At 40.8% G+C, this 18,304-nt stretch overlaps 1 protein-coding gene across 6 annotated transcripts in view; it reads right to left on the reverse strand.

Annotated features, from left to right (window-relative positions):
• CLIP4 (CAP-Gly domain containing linker protein family member 4) overlaps positions 1-18,304 on the reverse strand; it is a 62,315-nt gene that overhangs the window by 26,849 nt on the left and 17,162 nt on the right. For 4 of the 6 annotated variants that reach the window (XM_053925371.1, XM_053925370.1, XM_053925369.2 and 1 more), the window contains 6 exons: positions 13,276-13,423; positions 10,674-10,813; positions 9,822-9,915; positions 8,679-8,840; positions 6,841-6,959; positions 932-1,168 (listed from right to left, as the gene is read on the reverse strand). In XM_053925371.1, coding sequence (XP_053781346.1) covers positions 932-1,168; positions 6,841-6,959; positions 8,679-8,840; positions 9,822-9,915; positions 10,674-10,813; positions 13,276-13,408 — 885 coding nt within the window. In that variant the 5' untranslated portion in view covers positions 13,409-13,423. Of the gene's footprint in view, positions 1-931; positions 1,169-6,840; positions 6,960-8,678; positions 8,841-9,821; positions 9,916-10,673; positions 10,814-13,275; positions 13,424-15,999; positions 16,029-18,304 lie in introns of those variants that run through there. The other 2 variants (XM_053925372.2, XM_053925373.2) reach the window with 2 other exon arrangements.

Here is an 18,304-nt window from a genome sequence, read left to right on the forward strand (position 1 = left end):
TTAACCCTAAGTTTAAAAAACGCTCTGCAGTCATAATTTCCTGATAGGTTAGCCCCACCGACAGGACAATAGAAAGCTAACAAGTGTCCTACGAATGTATTCTTTGGGAAGTTAGAAATGTCATTCTCAGCATAATCATTTGTAGCTTATCATCCTTTTCAAAGCAACGTTCTCAATCAGTCAGGCTTCCAAATTTCAGTGTTTTCTGAGAAACATGCATCTCCTCCCCACAAGCCTACCCAAATATTTAGATGTAAATACATTAGAAAATTCAGTTTCCAAGCAGGAAGTTCCTGTTCCATTCTCCTTAACCCCCAAATCCTAAACAAAACAAAATGAAACAAAATACCTGTCCCACAGGAGGTATCAAAAAAAGAGAATGGCAACGAGTGAATGTCACGAGGAACCTGAGGCTTTGGAGCATCTTCGACGGGGTGGCCTGGGGTGGGGTCCCTTTCTCCACAGACATTGTCATTTTCAGGTTAAAATTATATCAAAGACTTCGCTGTCTGTACGATCTCAAAGCCGGATGCCCATGAATGGCCAGGTCCCCTTTGCTCATTTCTGGGACGTCGTTGTGGGAGAAACACCACAGAGGAGGGGGGGGGGCGGGGGCGGAGGGTACGCAAGGACGGACCCCAGGCTCAACCATGCCCCTAAGTTCACCCAACAGCCCTACTTCTTGGTCCACCCCTTTCCCATTCCAATAAAGATGTTTTCAGTATTAAGTTCAAATTGTTTATATCCCTAAACCATACTTCATGGTAAATGTGAATTTCTGTTTCACATTTTCCATTAAGTATCTCTCTACCTCCATACTGAACTTTTTGTAAAGACTCACAACTGACCACGCCGGATGCAAACTTGGCACACAGACTGCGAACACAGTGACCTTGGACTCAGCTTTCGACACTGCAGTCACTTACTATACCTTCTGTCCTGCGATAACAACACGGTCCCCCAACTTCAGGCCAGCTGACGTCAGCACTGCCTTGCTAGTGACAGGATTGTAATTTGGAAGCAGGGGCTTGGAGACATCACAGGACAGAGGCAGCGCATCTAACAGCATCTGCTTGATTTCTTTGGCGGTGGCCGCGGCATCGGCCATCTCCAAGGGCATTTCCACTGGGTCTGGAACCACATCAGCTGGTGTCTCTCCTTTGTCGTTCTGCAAATAAAGAAAAAGTTTCACATCACACCTCCTTGGAGCTCTACAGTCATATAAAATTATTTCTGTTTTAAACATTTAACATCTACTATACGCCAGACACCATTCTAAGTACTAATGATACCACGTGCAGAAAACAAAAGCCCTGGCCTCAAAGAGCACATTCTGGTGGGAGCGGCAGACTCTAAATAGTCACACAAGTAAAATACCTGGTGTATTAATGGTAAAAAGTGGCAAGGTGGAGGGGAACGGGGGACACAGGGACAGAGGTGGCTATTCATGCAAAGTGGTCCAGGAAGGCTTCGCTGCTAAGGCTGAGGCCGAATCCTCAGGCCTCACTGACGCAGAGGCCCACAGATATGCGGGGAGTGTGCAGGCTGGCTGGGAGGGAAGAGCCATTCCAGGCACAAGGAGGAGCAAGTGCTAAGGCCGTGAGGCACAGCACACCTGGCTACACAGGTGTAGAGAAAGCAAGTGTGGAGACAGAAGTCACAGGACTGACTGGCCTCCTGAGACCCTCTCCACCGTTCCACACTGCCACCTCAGCGCTGTGACCTCAGCCCCTCCTGCACACTCAGGGGGTGACTCAGCTTTCAGGAATAGAAGCTACATATAGTTTCCCCACTTTTCAGATGGGGGCTCTGAATCAAGAAAGCGGCTCTGTCCTCACTATGAAGGAGACACGTGTCCTGGAACTTACCCTGCGACAAGGTGGAAGGGTCAGTTACTAGCCCACTAACATCTGCAAAGTGTTTACATAACGAAACCCTATCATATAAATTATCTCCTTTGGCTCTCACATCGAGAAGAAGTCTGTGAATAAAACAGCTAAAAATCCTTGCCCACCAGGAATTTATCATAGGACGATCTGTAGTAGGAGACACAATCACCAACTAAACAAGTAAAATATCACTAACACATCCAGTTTCCCAACGAGGAAAATTAGGCCAGGAGAGGTTAATGACTCGCTCAAAGTCCTTTCCATGACTGCTGGCAGAGACGGCACTGTGAGCCCGGTCTGGGCCCCAGCAGGCTCTCAGCATTTCTCCTCCACGCTATGCCTTTCCTCTGTGTTCCCCAACCAGAACACTTAGACTTAATGAGACTGATTCCAGACTGCAATCTCCTTTTAACATGATGAATCAAGATTGTTTTGCTGAGAAGCTTTTTTCCCTTTTCTTCTCCACTGATAATTATCTTCAAATGATTAATATGGTGATGGTAAGTGTAAAAGTGCAATTTTTTATTTAAAATTTGAGTCAGAGCCCTGGCCAGTGTGGCTCTCAGTTGGTTAGAGCATTGTCCCATAAACTGAAAGGTCGCGGGTTCAATTCCCAGTCAGTGCACATGCCGGGGTTGTGGGCCAGGTCCATGGATGGGAGAGTGTAAGAGACAACTCTTGATATTTCCCTCACATATTGACGTTTCTCCCCCATTCTCTCTCCCTCCTTTTCCCTATCTCTAAAATCAATAAGCATGATATCAGGTAAGGAAAAAAACTAAATACAATAAAATAGAATACAAGTCAGTTTGGCCCTTAAGTAAAAACATGATAGGAAGAATGTTATCACATTTCTGGGATGGTTATGGGCTATTTTAATCCCAGATTTCAAAGAAAAAAATACAAAATATAATGAAGATATGTATAATATTAATGTATTTGATAAAAAGAAACAGAAAAAGAAGCATATAATTTCATTTACATATGAAATACAAAACTGAAAGCAACAAATGAACAAAAAAAACAAACAAAAGCTCATAGACACAGACAACAGTCTGGCGGTTACCGAGGGAAGGGGGAGGGGGGAGTCCAGGGTGAGGGGGTCAAATACACGGTGACAGAAGGTCTGACCTTGGGTGGTGGGCACACAATGTAATATGAAGGTCATGCACACAGAAATGTACACTTGACACCTATATATTCTTATTAACCAATGTCACCCCAGTAAATGTAGTCAAAAAAGAGAGGTGGAAAATCTTAAAAATAAATACTTGCACCGACAAGTTGTAAGCTATATTTACAACGAACATTTTACTTCATCTTTTTGTGAAGTCCTCACCTTTCTAGAGTAAGTCACACACTTATGTTAATTCTTATAACATTTAGCAACTGAAGCCTCTGTTAAAAAAAATAGCAGTTTCTGGTGTGCTACCATAAGCAGGCTTGTTCACGGTTAGTTCCAGAACTCCGTTTGTTCTAAAACAGTGGCTATTGGAGCGTGATCCGAACCACTCACTGACTGAAGTTTCCTTAGGTAGGAAACTTCAAACCGTGGTGATCTATTATTATTTCTGGCCTAATGGGTGATTTACCTCAATGACATACCTCGCTGCATCTTACTCAATTCAAATACCCTCTCCGCTAACGAGGTATGTCAACAGTTGTACTCGTGTGACAGGCGGGCAGACAGACAGAGCAGAGCAAGGACGATGGGCCAGGCATGGAGGTCACCAGGGCAGAAGCTCCAGGGGCCTAGCAATGGGGAAACAAGGACCTCGCCCCCAGGGTGACCTTTCCGCCCCTACGTGTCCCTGGTCATGTGGTTTAAACCCCCTGACCTTCCACACGCTGGTCATGCTGTTGGCTCCTACCCTCCCCTGGCCTTTCCCCACCTGACATGTTGCTGGCCCTGTGGGTGAGACCCCCTTAGAAGGGAATGAAGAAGGGGGCCTGGAGTCAACAGCTCTTAAGCATTAAGTCCTCAGGACAAATGTGTCTGGGCCTCAGTTGTTTTTTAGCTCCAAGACCAGAAAAGCATCAAAACCAGCAGGTAATGCCAGGACCAGCCACACTGACTAATGGCCCCCTCCCCTGGCACTGACCAATCAGTGGAGACCACAACCCTGAAAGGACACACATGGAAAACTGTTGAAAATACTCTATGGAGATCCTTCCCCTGGGACCACCCCTAAAATGCCCTGCCCCTTAAAAGCCCTTCCTTAGGCCTGAGGACCCAGGAGCACAATGCCCAGTCCCTCTTCTCTTCCCCGCAGGCTTGTTACCTTTACCATTCTCTCTCCTAAGATCCAGTGGCCCTTCCTTCGTTAGCCTCTGTAACTTGTTCCCTGAGTCCATTCCTTCTACCACTCCTATCGCTGAGACTTTCTTAATAAACAAGTCTCTCATAGTCTGAGTCTTGGCTCTGATTTCTTTCCCAGCCAGAACTTAAGTGTAGAGGAAACTGAGCCAAGGTCCAGTCTGACCCCACCAGTCTCACACCTGCTGCCATTCTCGCCACTGCCAACACTAGCAAAAGCAAACAGGGATCACCTCCCATTCCAGCCAACCTGAATCATCGCCTCCTAGCCTTTGCTCATGCTGACGTCTCTGCCTCAAATGCTTTCTTCACCTTCCCCCTCCGTGTACTCAGTTACCTCTTAACTGTTTGGGCACTCAACGTCACCTGTGCCAGGAAGCTTTGGACAGACACCCTTCCTATGTGGCCCTCTGTGCGCACCCCACCTGCTGCTCTAAAACTAGACTTAACACACTGCGACAGGACTGTTTACTTGTCCATCCTCCACTCTAGAGTATATTCTGTTTGAAGACAAAGACTTTTACCTTATTTATTGTTGTTCCCTCCCAGTGCCCAGTAAACAATAGGGGAGGAAGAAAGGAAGGAAGGGAGGAAGGGGTTAAGTAACTAACTGATGGAGTAAAACAGAAAGGAAAGTGGCAAAGAAGTAGGGAGGAGGCAGAAAAAGAAAACCTGGGAGGAGGAGAGGAACCTTTTTCAAACATTCCCCACCCCTGACCCTTCAAGGGCAGGGACAGAACCAAGTAAGAATCCCTATCAGGGGAGGTTGCCAAAATGAGGAGACAAAGGAACATGGCCCAAGTGAAAGAACAGATAAAAACTCCAGAAAAAGAACAAAACAAAATGGAGATAAGCAATCTATCAGATGCAGAGTTCAAAACACTGGTTATAAGGATGCTAGAGGAACTTAGTGAGGACCTCCACAGCATAAAAAGCATCCAGTCAGAAAGGAAGGATACACTCATTGAAAGAAAGAACAATTTACAGGGAAACAACAGTAGAGTGGATGAAGCCAACAAACAAATCAATGATTTGGAACATAAGGAAGAAAAAACAACCAATCAGAACAACAAGAAGAAAAAAGAATCCAAAAAAACAAGGATAGTGTAAGCAGCCCATGGGATGACTTCAAGAGATCCAACATTCACTCTTTCTCTTCTCCAGAAGGAGGAGGAAAGAGCAAGAAATTGGAAATCTATTTGAAAAAATAATGAAAGAAAACTTCCTTAATTTGGTAAAGGAAATAGACATGCAAGTCCAGGAAGCACAGAGAGTCCCAAACAAGATGGATACAAAGAGACCCATTCCAAGCCACATCATAATTAAAATGCCAAAGGTTAAAGACAGAGAATCATAAAAACATCAAGAGAAAAGCTGTTAGTTACCTACAGGGGAGTTCTGGTAAGATTTCCAGCTGATTTCTCTAAAGAAACTTCCGAGGCTAGAAGGGATTGGCAAGAAATATTCAAAGTCATGAAAAGCAGGGACCCACAGCTAAGATTGCTCTACCCAGCAAAGACATCATTTAGGATCAAAGGACAGATAAAGAGCTTCCTAGACAAGAAAAAACTGAAGGAGTTCATCATCACCAAACCATGATTATATGAAATGTTAAAGGGACTTATTTAAGAAAAAGAAGGTCAAAACTATGCACAATAAAATAGCAATAAATATATATCTATCAACAATTGAATCTAAAAAACAAACTCAGCAAACAAGAACAGAGACAGAATCAGGGATACAGAGAATGTTTTGATGGTTGCTAGATGGGAGGTGTGTGGGGGGGAATGGGTGATAAGTGAGGAGGTGAGGGGATTAAGAAGTACAAATAGGTAGTTACAGAATAGCCATGGGGATATAAAGTACAGTAGAGGAAATGGAGTAGACAAAGAATGTATACACATGACCCATGGACATGAACAGTGGTGTGGGGATTGCCTGAGGGAGTAGGGGACGCTGGGTGGAGGGACACAAAGGGGTAAAAATTGAAACAACTGTAGTAACATAATAAAATACAATTTAAATAAATTAATTAAAGAATCCCTATCAGAGCAGTCACTGACATTAATGTAAGGGAAAAGAACACTGAGAGCCACTTTTGTGAAGACAGTAAAATACCAAAGGATTCAACAATTATGAAATTCACTCCCATGTGGTAGCTTTGTACATCAGTAGCATTACATGAAACAACACATTTTTTTCCTTTGATTTTGAAATGCTTACTCCATTCTTAAATATGCATTTTTTTAAACTGTCTGAAATAATGATTTTTCCCAAAGAATTTAAAATACAGAAACAAAACTTTAAAATACGCATTAGTATTTGACAGTTAACTTTTACAAATACATCAAAAGCCTGTGAAAGATCCTTAAATTAAAAGATGACAACACTTTAAGGAACATTTTATTTTGCTGAATGAAAGTAAGTTTTGTAGAACTTATCAATATAGGGGGGCTGAAATTCACTCCTATGCCCTAAATTTAGTTGTGATAAAGTTCATCATCATACCTCTTCCTATGGGACACAAAAACACAAATTATCTTCTTACATAAGAGTTTAGCAACGACATCTAGATTCAGCTCTTTACTGGGAGATAATGTTAGACATTTTAATTCTTTTAATTTAACCTCTTACCCTAAACGCGGGATTTGCTCCAAGCTCCAACAAGCATCTGACGGTACCTGAGCACAGGTTATACGCGGCGATGTGCAGAGCCGTTCCGAAGTTAAAGTCGCTGCAAGTGGCATCCACGTCTGCAATCAAACGTCACAAGCATATTAACTAAAATTTTAAATCAGCTATCACAGTGTAAAGGGAGACAGGTTTTGGGCTTTGGAGGGACGGCTAAAGAGGGAAGCTTTATTACCCAATTATTAAGACTTAACCCACTAGAAGCAACATTTCACAACGGAACAACATTTTCGTATTACAATATGGTTAACCAATTATTTTCTTGGGATAAACAAATTTTATTATAAAATGGATTAATGTTATCATCGGTTTACCAACTATCACAAACTAAACTATATTTAAAAGCCACGAATGGCAATAATTCACGTTTGCAGAGACAACTTAACGTAATCTCTTGTTAAACCTCTCATGCATCTGCCATGACGACCACAAGGAGGTAGTAAGGTCTAGGTCAGCCCCAGAAATCAAGGGTCCGTGGACCAAACTGAACTCACCATCTGTTTTTGGAAATAAAGTTTTATTGGAACACAGTCACACACATTCACTTATATACGCTATCGCTACTTTCATGCCACAACTGCAGAATCAGGTAGTTGCAACAGAAACCATAAAAAGTCTAAAATATTGACTATCTGACTCTTCACAGAAAAAAATGGTAGGCAAAAAAATGCAGAAATTTCAAACCAGGAAGAAGTTAAAGACTAAAAATATAAATGCCTACATATTGCACTCGGTCATAATATTTTATTCAATCAATGAATATGGACTTCATGAAAGAAAAGAAATCTTGCAATTCTAAGGACATTTGAGTAACTTTCAATAAATCATCATGATGCTATATTTAGACACAGGAAATCCTCCAGATTTGGGAATCCCTCCCATCTTGAGTGCTTTCTATAACAGGAGTTTACTATACCTCTGCTTCTGCTACTCCTACCTTAACCTAATCACACCACCCCCCGCCTCACCTACAACTGAAAACCACCGAGATGTGCTCAATACAAACTCTCCTGAGTTACAAAGACAGCAAACTATCGAGAAAGGCCTTTCTCCTCACGTTATTCAAAAAGCAAGAAGGTTAAAGAGACAACAGACATTTATACAAGGCAGAGGTTACAAACAAACATTCTGGGAAATTCACCTACTGAATCTCTAAAACAAGTCTTCTAAAAATGGGGAAAACACAGCATACGGCCTTTACGGTTAAAACTCCTGGACTCGCTCTCCTATTCTCCTCAAAAGAAAACTGACCCACTGAGAGGACCAGAGAAAAAGTCAAAATACCAGGACTGTAATTCAGACATTTTGATGTTCGAGTTTAAGATATCAACATCAACATAGGAAGAAAGAACGAAAGAAATGTCATCCGTTCACAGAATCACAGAATCTAGAACTAAATGCCACCTAAAATAAATACTCTTTATGATTTCAATGCTTACCTCTGAAGACTTTATTGCTCTATTTCTGGCTACTCAAATAAGACAAAGAATTATATAGTACAAAGATTCAATTACACTTTATAAAAGCCATGTTATAGTGGAAAATTTGCAGAGATATAAAACCCAGAAAACACTTTTTATTTTGTATCTCTTTGTACTAAGCCTTTTGTGAAAGGATAGTAATTAATCTTCAATACAGAAAGTTTAAGGTATTTTTTTAAATGATGGGAGGCCATATGGAACAAGATGGATCAGAAGGACAAAGCTCTTTGAATTATCATTTTTATGCCACTAATACAATGTTCAATTAGTAACATCTAACGGCGATCTCATAGTACTTGCCTTTTGGTTTAGATGTCTTCAAAATCACTCTTACCAGCTCAGGGACATCAAAATAAGCGGCATAATGCAAAGCATTCATATTTGTCCAGCGACTCCGCAAACTAACATCTGCTCCCAGATCAATAAGTTGAGTTGCAAATTTTACAGCTGTATCAACATCACCTAAGGAAGGTTTGCTAAATTACTTTCTTCGGTACATATTAAGTTCCAATGGATCGCTATCCACTACCTCATTTAAAAAGCCAAAGCAAACGGCATATACTGGATACACACTTATACCTCAGAAGTTTCACTTACAAGGAACTTATTCTAACAAAATAAACATACTCAGGGATATGGATAAACACTTAGCTGTAAACATGTTCACCATGGCACTTTTTATCACGAATAAAAATTCGGAAACAACCTACAAGTAGGACAGTAAGAAATCGGTTGAACGAACTGGGAGACACCCGTGGGGCGGAACGCCGCAGAGCCACGAAGAGCGAGGCGCTGGCCCGGTGCTCCACGGCATAATCTGTTTGAACTTTCTGTAACTCTTTTCTTTTTTCCTATGTGGTCATTTCTTACGAATATATTAATTGAAATGTCATTTTTTGCCTTTTGAAAAATATTTAGGCTTGTGTTTTATACGTCTTTATTTCATTTTTCTATTATAATTTTATTTTTATGTTATTTTAAAAAGTATCAGTCCGTGATAGACTGCAAAAAAAAAAAAATCTTCACCTTCAACAGTTTAAAAAGCACAGTATCAGACAGCTGAAACAGAGAGAAGGTCCTAACAGTTAAATAACAGAGAGGGGTTATACAATAGTAAAGCAAAGGAGAACACCAGGTTTGGAAAACATAAGCGTATGTTCTGTTTGGAGGAAGAGACCTTAAACAGGCCTGAGCACTGGGGCCTGCAGGGGCTGGGCTGCCCGGACACCGTGCTGGGTCCAGAAAGGGTGGGGGGTGCCACAGACCACCCTGAGAAAAGGAAGAAAAGGGAACAAAGTTTGTGGAAGGACCTGAGTCCTCACTTGTTCAGGGAGTACGACCATCGGAGCGAGGTGGCCTCGCGGGGACCGTGGTCAGCACAGAGAGCTACACAAGCCCCAACACAGAGGTGCTGAGCACCTCACAGGGCTCCCACATACGCACCAATGCCATGAGCTCCGGACTTGCAGGTGTAGTGCAAGAGAGTCATATCTGTCAGTCCGTCTCTGTCGTTCACGTTGCAACCTCTCTTAAGAATCTGAGGAAACCAAGGCAGACAGTGACAACCTGACCACTGAAGGCAACTGATTCTAAACCAAAGCTCCGAACTAGTTCTGAACAAAACGTATAGACAGAACCGGCTTCTCCTGAGGATAAATTGTAAATCTGAGCCCAAGAGTAATGAAAACTGAACTTGTCAACAGACTAAGGAAATTTTTAAAGAGTATTACAAGGTGACCTAACACTCCAAATGTGTTCCTTAACCCCTCTCTCAAAGAGTAAGGAAGACTTTCTCTCTAATGTTTGCAAATTTGAAAAAAAAATAAGCTCTCTCTTCTTACCAAATGACAATAGGCTGGTCAAGGGACCTAGTTACTCTTCCGTCTCTCCTTCAAAAAGTCAAGTATTGTTTTAAATCACATTTAAGCCTAGATCTTTAACAAACTACCCAGCAGTATAGATAAAACATGATGATAATCAAATACTCTCATGAAAGAGTTTTTTAAAGTTTACAAAATTAATTTGTACAAGAAAGAAAATATGAAAAATGCCTGCTTTCACAAAAAGTCTATAATGTCAGAATTCCAAGTGTAAGAAAGTGCAGAGGGAACAATGGAGAATTTAAGGTACTAATTAATTAATTGCTTCGTGAAAAACCTGGAAATACAAAGAACAAACATCAGACTCTAAAGGGTCTCCCCTCTATCACCATTTTTCCATTCAGATGGGGGGGAGGGGAATCTATGTGATTAAGCACCCTAACAATGCAAAACTTAAAATGCAGTAATTCCTTACCTCATTTCCAATAATGTCGATGTTTTGCTGGACCTGAGGAACCCACTGTCTTAAAATGGCAAACAATTCTGATACAGAAGTTTTGGGATCAAAGAGAATCTCCTGACATGATGTATCATTAGGGTCAAAGAAAGAAAACTCTGAAATAAAACAGGTGCAGATTAAATTTATTCAAAGTTGCAAATAAATACATTGAAAATAATAAACAGTAAGACCAGGGCTTAAATGATACAAATATTTTTAGATGTTAGAAAAGGTAGGTTTACCCTAAGCAAGTCTCAAAAGCAAAGTCAAAATCACCAAAAAGTATGAGGTATTCCTGAGCTGTTGTGAGAAGGAAAGTGTGATGTAGCACGCTGCATTTTCTGACAGCTAAACCAAAACCAGGAGTGCACAAACCCTGATCTCAAACCCCGAATTTTCAAAAAATTACTTCTAAGTCCGAGAAAATTTGTCAAGTTTTATCAATATTCTTGCCTCTAAAAGTATAAATATGTCATGAAGGGTAAGTGCATGACTAAATAAATGAATTAGATATCTAAGCCATAAACTTATAAAGATAGGTCTCAAAAAACATTGACCAATAAATTAAGTTGAAGAATAATATACACTATCTATTTTTTACCTAAAATTACAAATATACATAAATACTGCATACTGTTTCTAGGCACTCCTATAAGTAGTAAAAGGATAATATCAGGGTTTGGAATATTCACACTAAACATCTGATAGTAGTTTACCTTTGGGGAGCAAGGGGAATAGGGTCAGAAAAGAAAATGGAGGGAATTTCAACTTTATCTTTAAAGTTTTATTTCATTTAATTTAAACAAACAAGAGCTAAAGGAAATGTGACAAAATGCTAATATGTGTTCATTCGGATGGTGAACATGTGTGATATATATTTTTGCTATCACTGTGTTTTGCACTTGTAAATGATTTCCTATTTTTAAAAAAGTGAAATACAATGAGAAAAACCAATACACCATAACAGTAAAAGCAACAAACATGCCAATGAATGTGTGAGGCTCATTTAAACAAAACTGGGGGTAAGGGAGACTTAAGTGCAGAGAGAGACATGATGTTCCTGCATTGGAAGACACCAATTTTCCCAAGAACATTATTTAACATAATCTTGATTCTAATCAAAACCTCGCCAGGATTGTAGGAAGAGACAGACAAAACTATTCTGTTCTCCATCCTGCCTGAGCTTTTCCAACATTAATGTAAATAGGAATCACCTAGGGGTGCTGTTACAAGGGGATTCTAATCCAGTGAGTCTCAGGTGGGGCCCTGGAGTGCACTTCTAACAAGCTCCCGGGGATGCCAATGCTACTAGACTAAGAACCACCCTGTGAGTGGCAAAGATCTAGAAAATAAATGTAAGAGAAATAAGCACGAAGATTTGAACCAGGAAGAATAATGGCAGGTGGGGGTAGCCCAATAAATACTGAAGCGTGTAACGATGCTTCGGTAATTATATACTGAGGTAATGGCAAATTGCAGAATCATTTAAATAATAATGATAATAAGTTATACTTATTAAGTGCTCAATGGGTGCCAGAGACTGTTATGTACAGGGTGGGGCAAAAGCAGGTTTACAACTGTGAGTCCGTGAGACGCAGTTTATTCTTGTATTCTTATTTATTAATTACTGTGTTATTTTCCGTACTACAGCCGTAAACCTACTTTTGCCCCACCCTGTACACTATATGCACATTACCTTAGTTCATCCCCATAACAACCCTAAGAGGGGGGTATTAGCATTAGTCTCATTTGATCAGAAAAGAAACAAGGGAGAGAGGAAATGAGAAATATGCCCAAGATCACACAACCGGTAAGCGGCTGAGTCCGGATTAAAGCCAGGATGACCTATAAACTCAACTATCTGATAAAGTATGGTCTTGGGGAAATAAGTTTAAATAGATGAAAACTCGAACACTTGTAAATTTATGTTTTACAGAGGAGATTTAAACGAACCAATTTAAGTATGAACCAATCTCATTTCACATCCCAGGTAAAGGTCTCGCCTCTCTGCGTGTTCTTTAAGTTTTACTCTTTTTTGACTATTCCGATGGGAGATGACCGAGACAGGGACCAGACTCGCTGGCTTGGGTACCGGAAGCTGTCATCACATTGTCACCCAAGTCTGGGTCATGTCAGGAGTGACTATCTACCGTGTGGATTAGAACTCTGGCATTTCAGAGACAGCAGGGCCCCTGGAGATGGGTAGTTAACAGTGCTTTTAGGTCTTGTTTTTTTTTAGTATATGGCTTTTTCACAAGTCAGTATATTTACCCACAATAAATCCATCAATAGCAGAAGAATGCTAGATGTCTCAGCACCACTGCATCCTAAAAATGAGATCCTCTAAATCCATCATGGTGCGTAAAATGAACATTTTTACATAATAAAAATGAAGATAGCAGAAATAAAACATTTAGGTTAAGAGGCAGAAAAAGCCATTGTATTTGGGAAAAACGAGAACTAGCAATGTTGTAAAAACCACAGCAAACTGTTCTCGGAAAAATTACGAGTGTGAAAAGGACATAAGACAGAAGTCAAGTCACGCTTCTCAGGAATTCCAGGCAGCCGCCTGACGTACCGCAGTCTGAAGGCATTGGTGCTGCGGAGACAGAGAAGACCACCGACGCGTCAGAGCCTGAAAACAGAAATGGGTATCTTCCAATCAAAGAATTTTCTTCTAGTGGAAAATCTGGAAGGTCCTCTATGGTCATCTTCTAGAAAGCCACCTTTAGTGAGAAGAGGAGAAAGGATATCTATTATATCTGTATGCACTAAGGATGACTGCCTTCAGTCCCCAAAAGACTACATTCTTTTCATAGCTAACTAGCTGACATTTTTAACTTCAACCTTCAAGAATCTCCTTTCAAGAGGAAGGGGGCAGAAAGTTCCTTATTGTGTATAGAGTCAGCAGCACACATAATCTTTCTAGACAAAGCTCAGGAGTAATATTATTTCCCAACAGGAGGCGAGAACATCTTTAAATGCTGAGCTAATCTAAATCGGTGCTGTTCTCTTTACCCGCGGTAATACACACGGGCATATTATCCCTTGTCAATGGGTCTTCAGCTTCTCCTAGGAGCTGGTGCAGGTTATTCCATCTCCACCCAACAGCTCACGCCATGTACTCATCACATGAAAATAACCTGGTGTAGGGTATGCTCATTAATTCCCGACATCCCCGAAAACCTCAGCGAAAATTAATCCCATCACTGATATAAATCTAAGAGCTTGACATGGTTCCACTTCTTAACGACACGTAGGACCGTTTATTCCATCCAAGCAGCAGATGGAAGGCCAGGCCTTTTAAACTGCATCGCTGATGTCACCTCTTCTTTCCGGACACCAGGAGCACTTTGCACAAATCTACTGTAACTCAGACGGGTGTGTCACCAAGCCCACACACCAGAAATGATGGAGAAAGCAAAGAAAACGCTAGTAAAGCTGAACTATGAAGACAAAATCCTTTCAATTTATTTTACATCACATCTTTAAAGTATGAAACATTATGACTCTCTGTTTTTAAATATAAGCAGAAAACCATATTACAAAACCAAATGAAAATGATTTTAGTTTATTTCAGTAGAAAAAATAGAATAAGTAAAAGTAGATGAGAGCTTACTGTAGCAGATTATGCCACGCTGGGAATCACTCAATGTGTGCTCTGTTATACTTGGTTAACCAAGCCCACATCTAAGTTAATCCCCTCTACCATCGCCATCCTTCTCTCAGGAAATAGTCGCCTCTCCAAGACAACTGGGTCCTTTCCAACTTGATTTACGGGCTTTCTGAATCCTAGCAGGAACTGGTGAAGAGTAAGATGCTTTCTTTTTTCTCATGAAGTGCATGTTTATATGGATATTATTATATATTAAATAACCTAATGCAGTGTTACTAACATTAAAGGTATTCAAGTTTTCATGGATGCTAAAATTACTTGCCACCCAATACTCTGAATCATTTTGACATTAACCTTGCCACATAAATAGGAAAACAACAAGGAGCTGGCGCCATATAGCATGGTGATCTCCCCTAAATACCACCAATTCCAGAAAGTGCACACCACAAAGACAGCTCCCCTTCAACACTGTAACTTCTCAGTGCGGAAGTAACTCAGGAGTGCTACTTGGTGGCCTCTAGTTGTTTGGCAGTTAAGTTTGAACAAAATATCCTATGCAGAGTATGAAGCTATGTGTGAAGTCAAGGAAGAGAAGTAACATTTAATAAATATGTAACCACTATTTGCACAAGGCACTACACTACGCTAGAGGTTTCAGGAAATACAAAAATGAGTAACAGATGGTCCATGCTTACAATCTACTAGGGTGACTACAGTAGCACTAATTACTACAGGCGATGAAACTGAATGGATTTTGCTCTAGAACATAAGGACAAGGAACATGTTCTGTGGCAGCTCTCGAGAATCAGGAGTGGTGTGGGGAAGAAGACATCACCTAGGATGAGTCGTGGAAGATGAGTAGGCAGAAACTGGGGCAGAAATTTAAAAGGGGAGCACTTTAAAGGAGCAGTGGGCTAGAATGTGCACTACATCCAGGAAAACAGTAAGAGGTAAGGCTGTGATGGTTTTTAGGGTTATACTCAGGAGCACTTCAAATACCTGATCAAAGACCAAGCCGTCTCATTCCACGAGCACTGAAAACCACTGATGGTTTAAAAGGAGAGTATCGGACAATCAGGCTGTGACCTAGGAAGATTAACCAAACTACAACCACACTTTGAGACTCGGTCATGTTTTTTACACTCATAATTCTTGGGCAAAGTGATTAAGTGGTTACCTTTCTGAGTCAGTTAAGAGGAGCCACCTTTGAAAATCTTCCTTTCAAAGAGTGGGTTTTCCATTCAAAAATGCTTTTTTTTTAAAGCAATCCCCAAAGCGGCTTTCCTTTCATTGTAGACTGTTGAGATTCTTACAGAACTGCACCTTACCCAGCTATCCCTCATCACAGAGCTAGGTTAGTGGCTTACACACACACTGAATAAATATTCAAGTCCTGCATTCAAGGTGGAAAGATGATTCATTCAACAAAATGTGATCAGCTCCATCATTGTCCATATCCGCTACTTCTAGCCCAGAGAAGCTCCAATATTACCTAACCAATGTAGTGGAGATTCTTTGTATTTTGTCTTCATTGCATTTCTCCTCAGTCTCATTTCCTTTCCTTCATTAAAAACTCAACATTCTACCTGTTGTCCCACCAAAGAAAATGATACACCTCTCCAAACTTTTGTGCAGTCTTAGAATCCTTTTCTAAAAGCAATCTCTAGGTGCAAAGATCCATGATACCTGGGAATACTGGTCAAGCTCAGATGCCTAAAACAAAAAGAAACAAACTGAATTGAGTGCACACTTTCATGTGAAATTCTACTATGGTTAACTGGTGATAACAGATTATACAAAGTAAGCCTATGATAAAAATATATATAAAAGGCTGGCCCTAATTAACTCTATACATAACATGCAATGAGTAGACTCAAGTTCCCAAAGCTCTGTTTTATATAGGAATCCCATCCTACTCCATCACCCCAAATCAGCTCTGGGCAAAAACATCTAGTAATATGGCTATAATATCTCATGATTTCTCAAGGATCCCTGGTCCATGCCCTAACACAGAGTGGTGTTGAGTGGAGAAGTCCACTAACTTCTTCCGAGTAGTTGAAGGCCGTTAGGGCCTCGCTAAGGAGCCTCACTAAGGCCAGGAGGTGCCCTCAGATTTTTTTTTTTTTTTGGAATATGGTGTAAGGGCAGCATCCTTGAGCTGATCAACTAACAGGAAACCCAAGCTGTGTCCACACAAGTTGGAGTCATGGGACCCTTTCACTCCATACAGCATTTTCTCATGAGTCTTCAAGAGAGTCCAGCCCTGGCCAGAGTGGCTCAGTTGGTTGGAGCATCATCCCACAGAATGAGGTTGTGGGTTCAATTCCCAGTCAGGGCGCATGTCTGAGTTGAGGGTTCAAACCCTGGTGAGAGCACACCTGAGAAGGCAACTGATTGATATTTCTCTCTCACATCAATGATTCATTCATATTCATATTCATTCTCTCTCCCTCTCTCTCCCTAAAAGCAATGAAAAAACACCCTTGGGTGAAGATTAAAAAAAAAAGAAAGATTCCAAAAAAAGTAATCCAACCAAAACAACAATTTAAAATATATCTCCAACAATCCATTTATACAAAATCTGTTCGGGCACTAAGCAGAGATTTGCAGTGTTTGATACTTAGGTCTGTCTAGGCCTTAGAGAGAATATAAAAGATACCTGCCCTCCAGAAGTTTATTTAGTCATTCAACAAACACCAATCAAGTGTTTCTTACTAAATCCTAGGCTGGGCTTAGCAAAAGTAAAGAAAACAGGTAAGTCCTTGCCCTCATGTATTGATAGATTACAGCCTAGTGTAGGATTCCTACAGGAAAGCTGGAATTACTTGTACTAAGTGCTGGATTCGAGAGAACCAGGGGAGGCTTCCCGAGAGACCAATAATTAAAGTTGCGGGGCCCAAGCAGGTAGCTTCCAGCTGCATGTGGTCATGTAAGTCAAATTAAAAGTTCAGTTCCTCCATCTCTCTAGCTCCACACAAGTACTCAAAGCCACAGCGGAAAGTTCCCCCGAATACTGCCTCAAGAGAACAGTGCTGCTTAAAGTGCAGGTGGGAAAACAATATACAGGCGCCTAAAACAACAAGAAACAAATATAGACTAACAGATGACGCAAGCCCAGGACAGCACGGTTAGTTACACGTAACGAATAAGGGAACAGTAAGCCCAAAAGTAACCAGGTATTTGTAGGTTTAAACAGGAAGAGTTCAGCTGACTCTGTAACATGAAGATCACTAGCATGTTTCAAAAAGTTGGAATTATTAGAAGAGAAGACACCATAAAACATCACTTTTCAAAAAGGCCTTGCTGGTGGGAACTGTATCTGGTGATATGAAATGTCTGAAAGAAATCCCACATATATTATTTGTGCCAAATCATCTACAAAACATAAACAAACATATTCATTACTTTTCAAGATCGAATCTTACAGCCCTGGTAGTCCATATTGAATGAAAGCATTAAAAAATGCACACTTATATTAGCAACATAAGATAGAACCAGGAGGATTTTGTAGCATAAAAATGCAGAAAGCTAAACTTCTGCCATTTTCCATCCTTTTCCCCTCCATGGTTGCTGCGTGCCCTGCACCACGTGATCTGCCATTTCGACGACTTACTTTAAATTGTGCAGAAGATTCCTAAATGGCAAATGTCAACGTGAAAGTGAAGTATTTACAATTAAAGGATTCGGGAGATGTTTCTGCGAAGAGGGCTGAAACATTTCAAAGGCGCGATTTCTCCATGATATTGCTACAATATGCGCCACAGTCCAGCTGGGAGCATAGAGCACGTTAATATCCCGTGAGAATATCACCCTCTGATACATATCAAAACATTGTCTCAGAGTTTAAACCCAAATTGCCTGTACAGTCTCTGAATGAATGAACAATGCGACATCTAATTTAAAAGAAAGCTGATTTATAAACCCATCAATCTAATCCACAAGGATAAGGTCTAAACCCCGTCTCTGTTTAGGACAGGTCTCAACGAAAGGG

Source organism: Desmodus rotundus, chromosome 5, assembly GCF_022682495.2.
Source record: "Desmodus rotundus isolate HL8 chromosome 5, HLdesRot8A.1, whole genome shotgun sequence".
NCBI classification, from domain to species: Eukaryota; Metazoa; Chordata; class Mammalia; order Chiroptera; family Phyllostomidae; genus Desmodus; species Desmodus rotundus.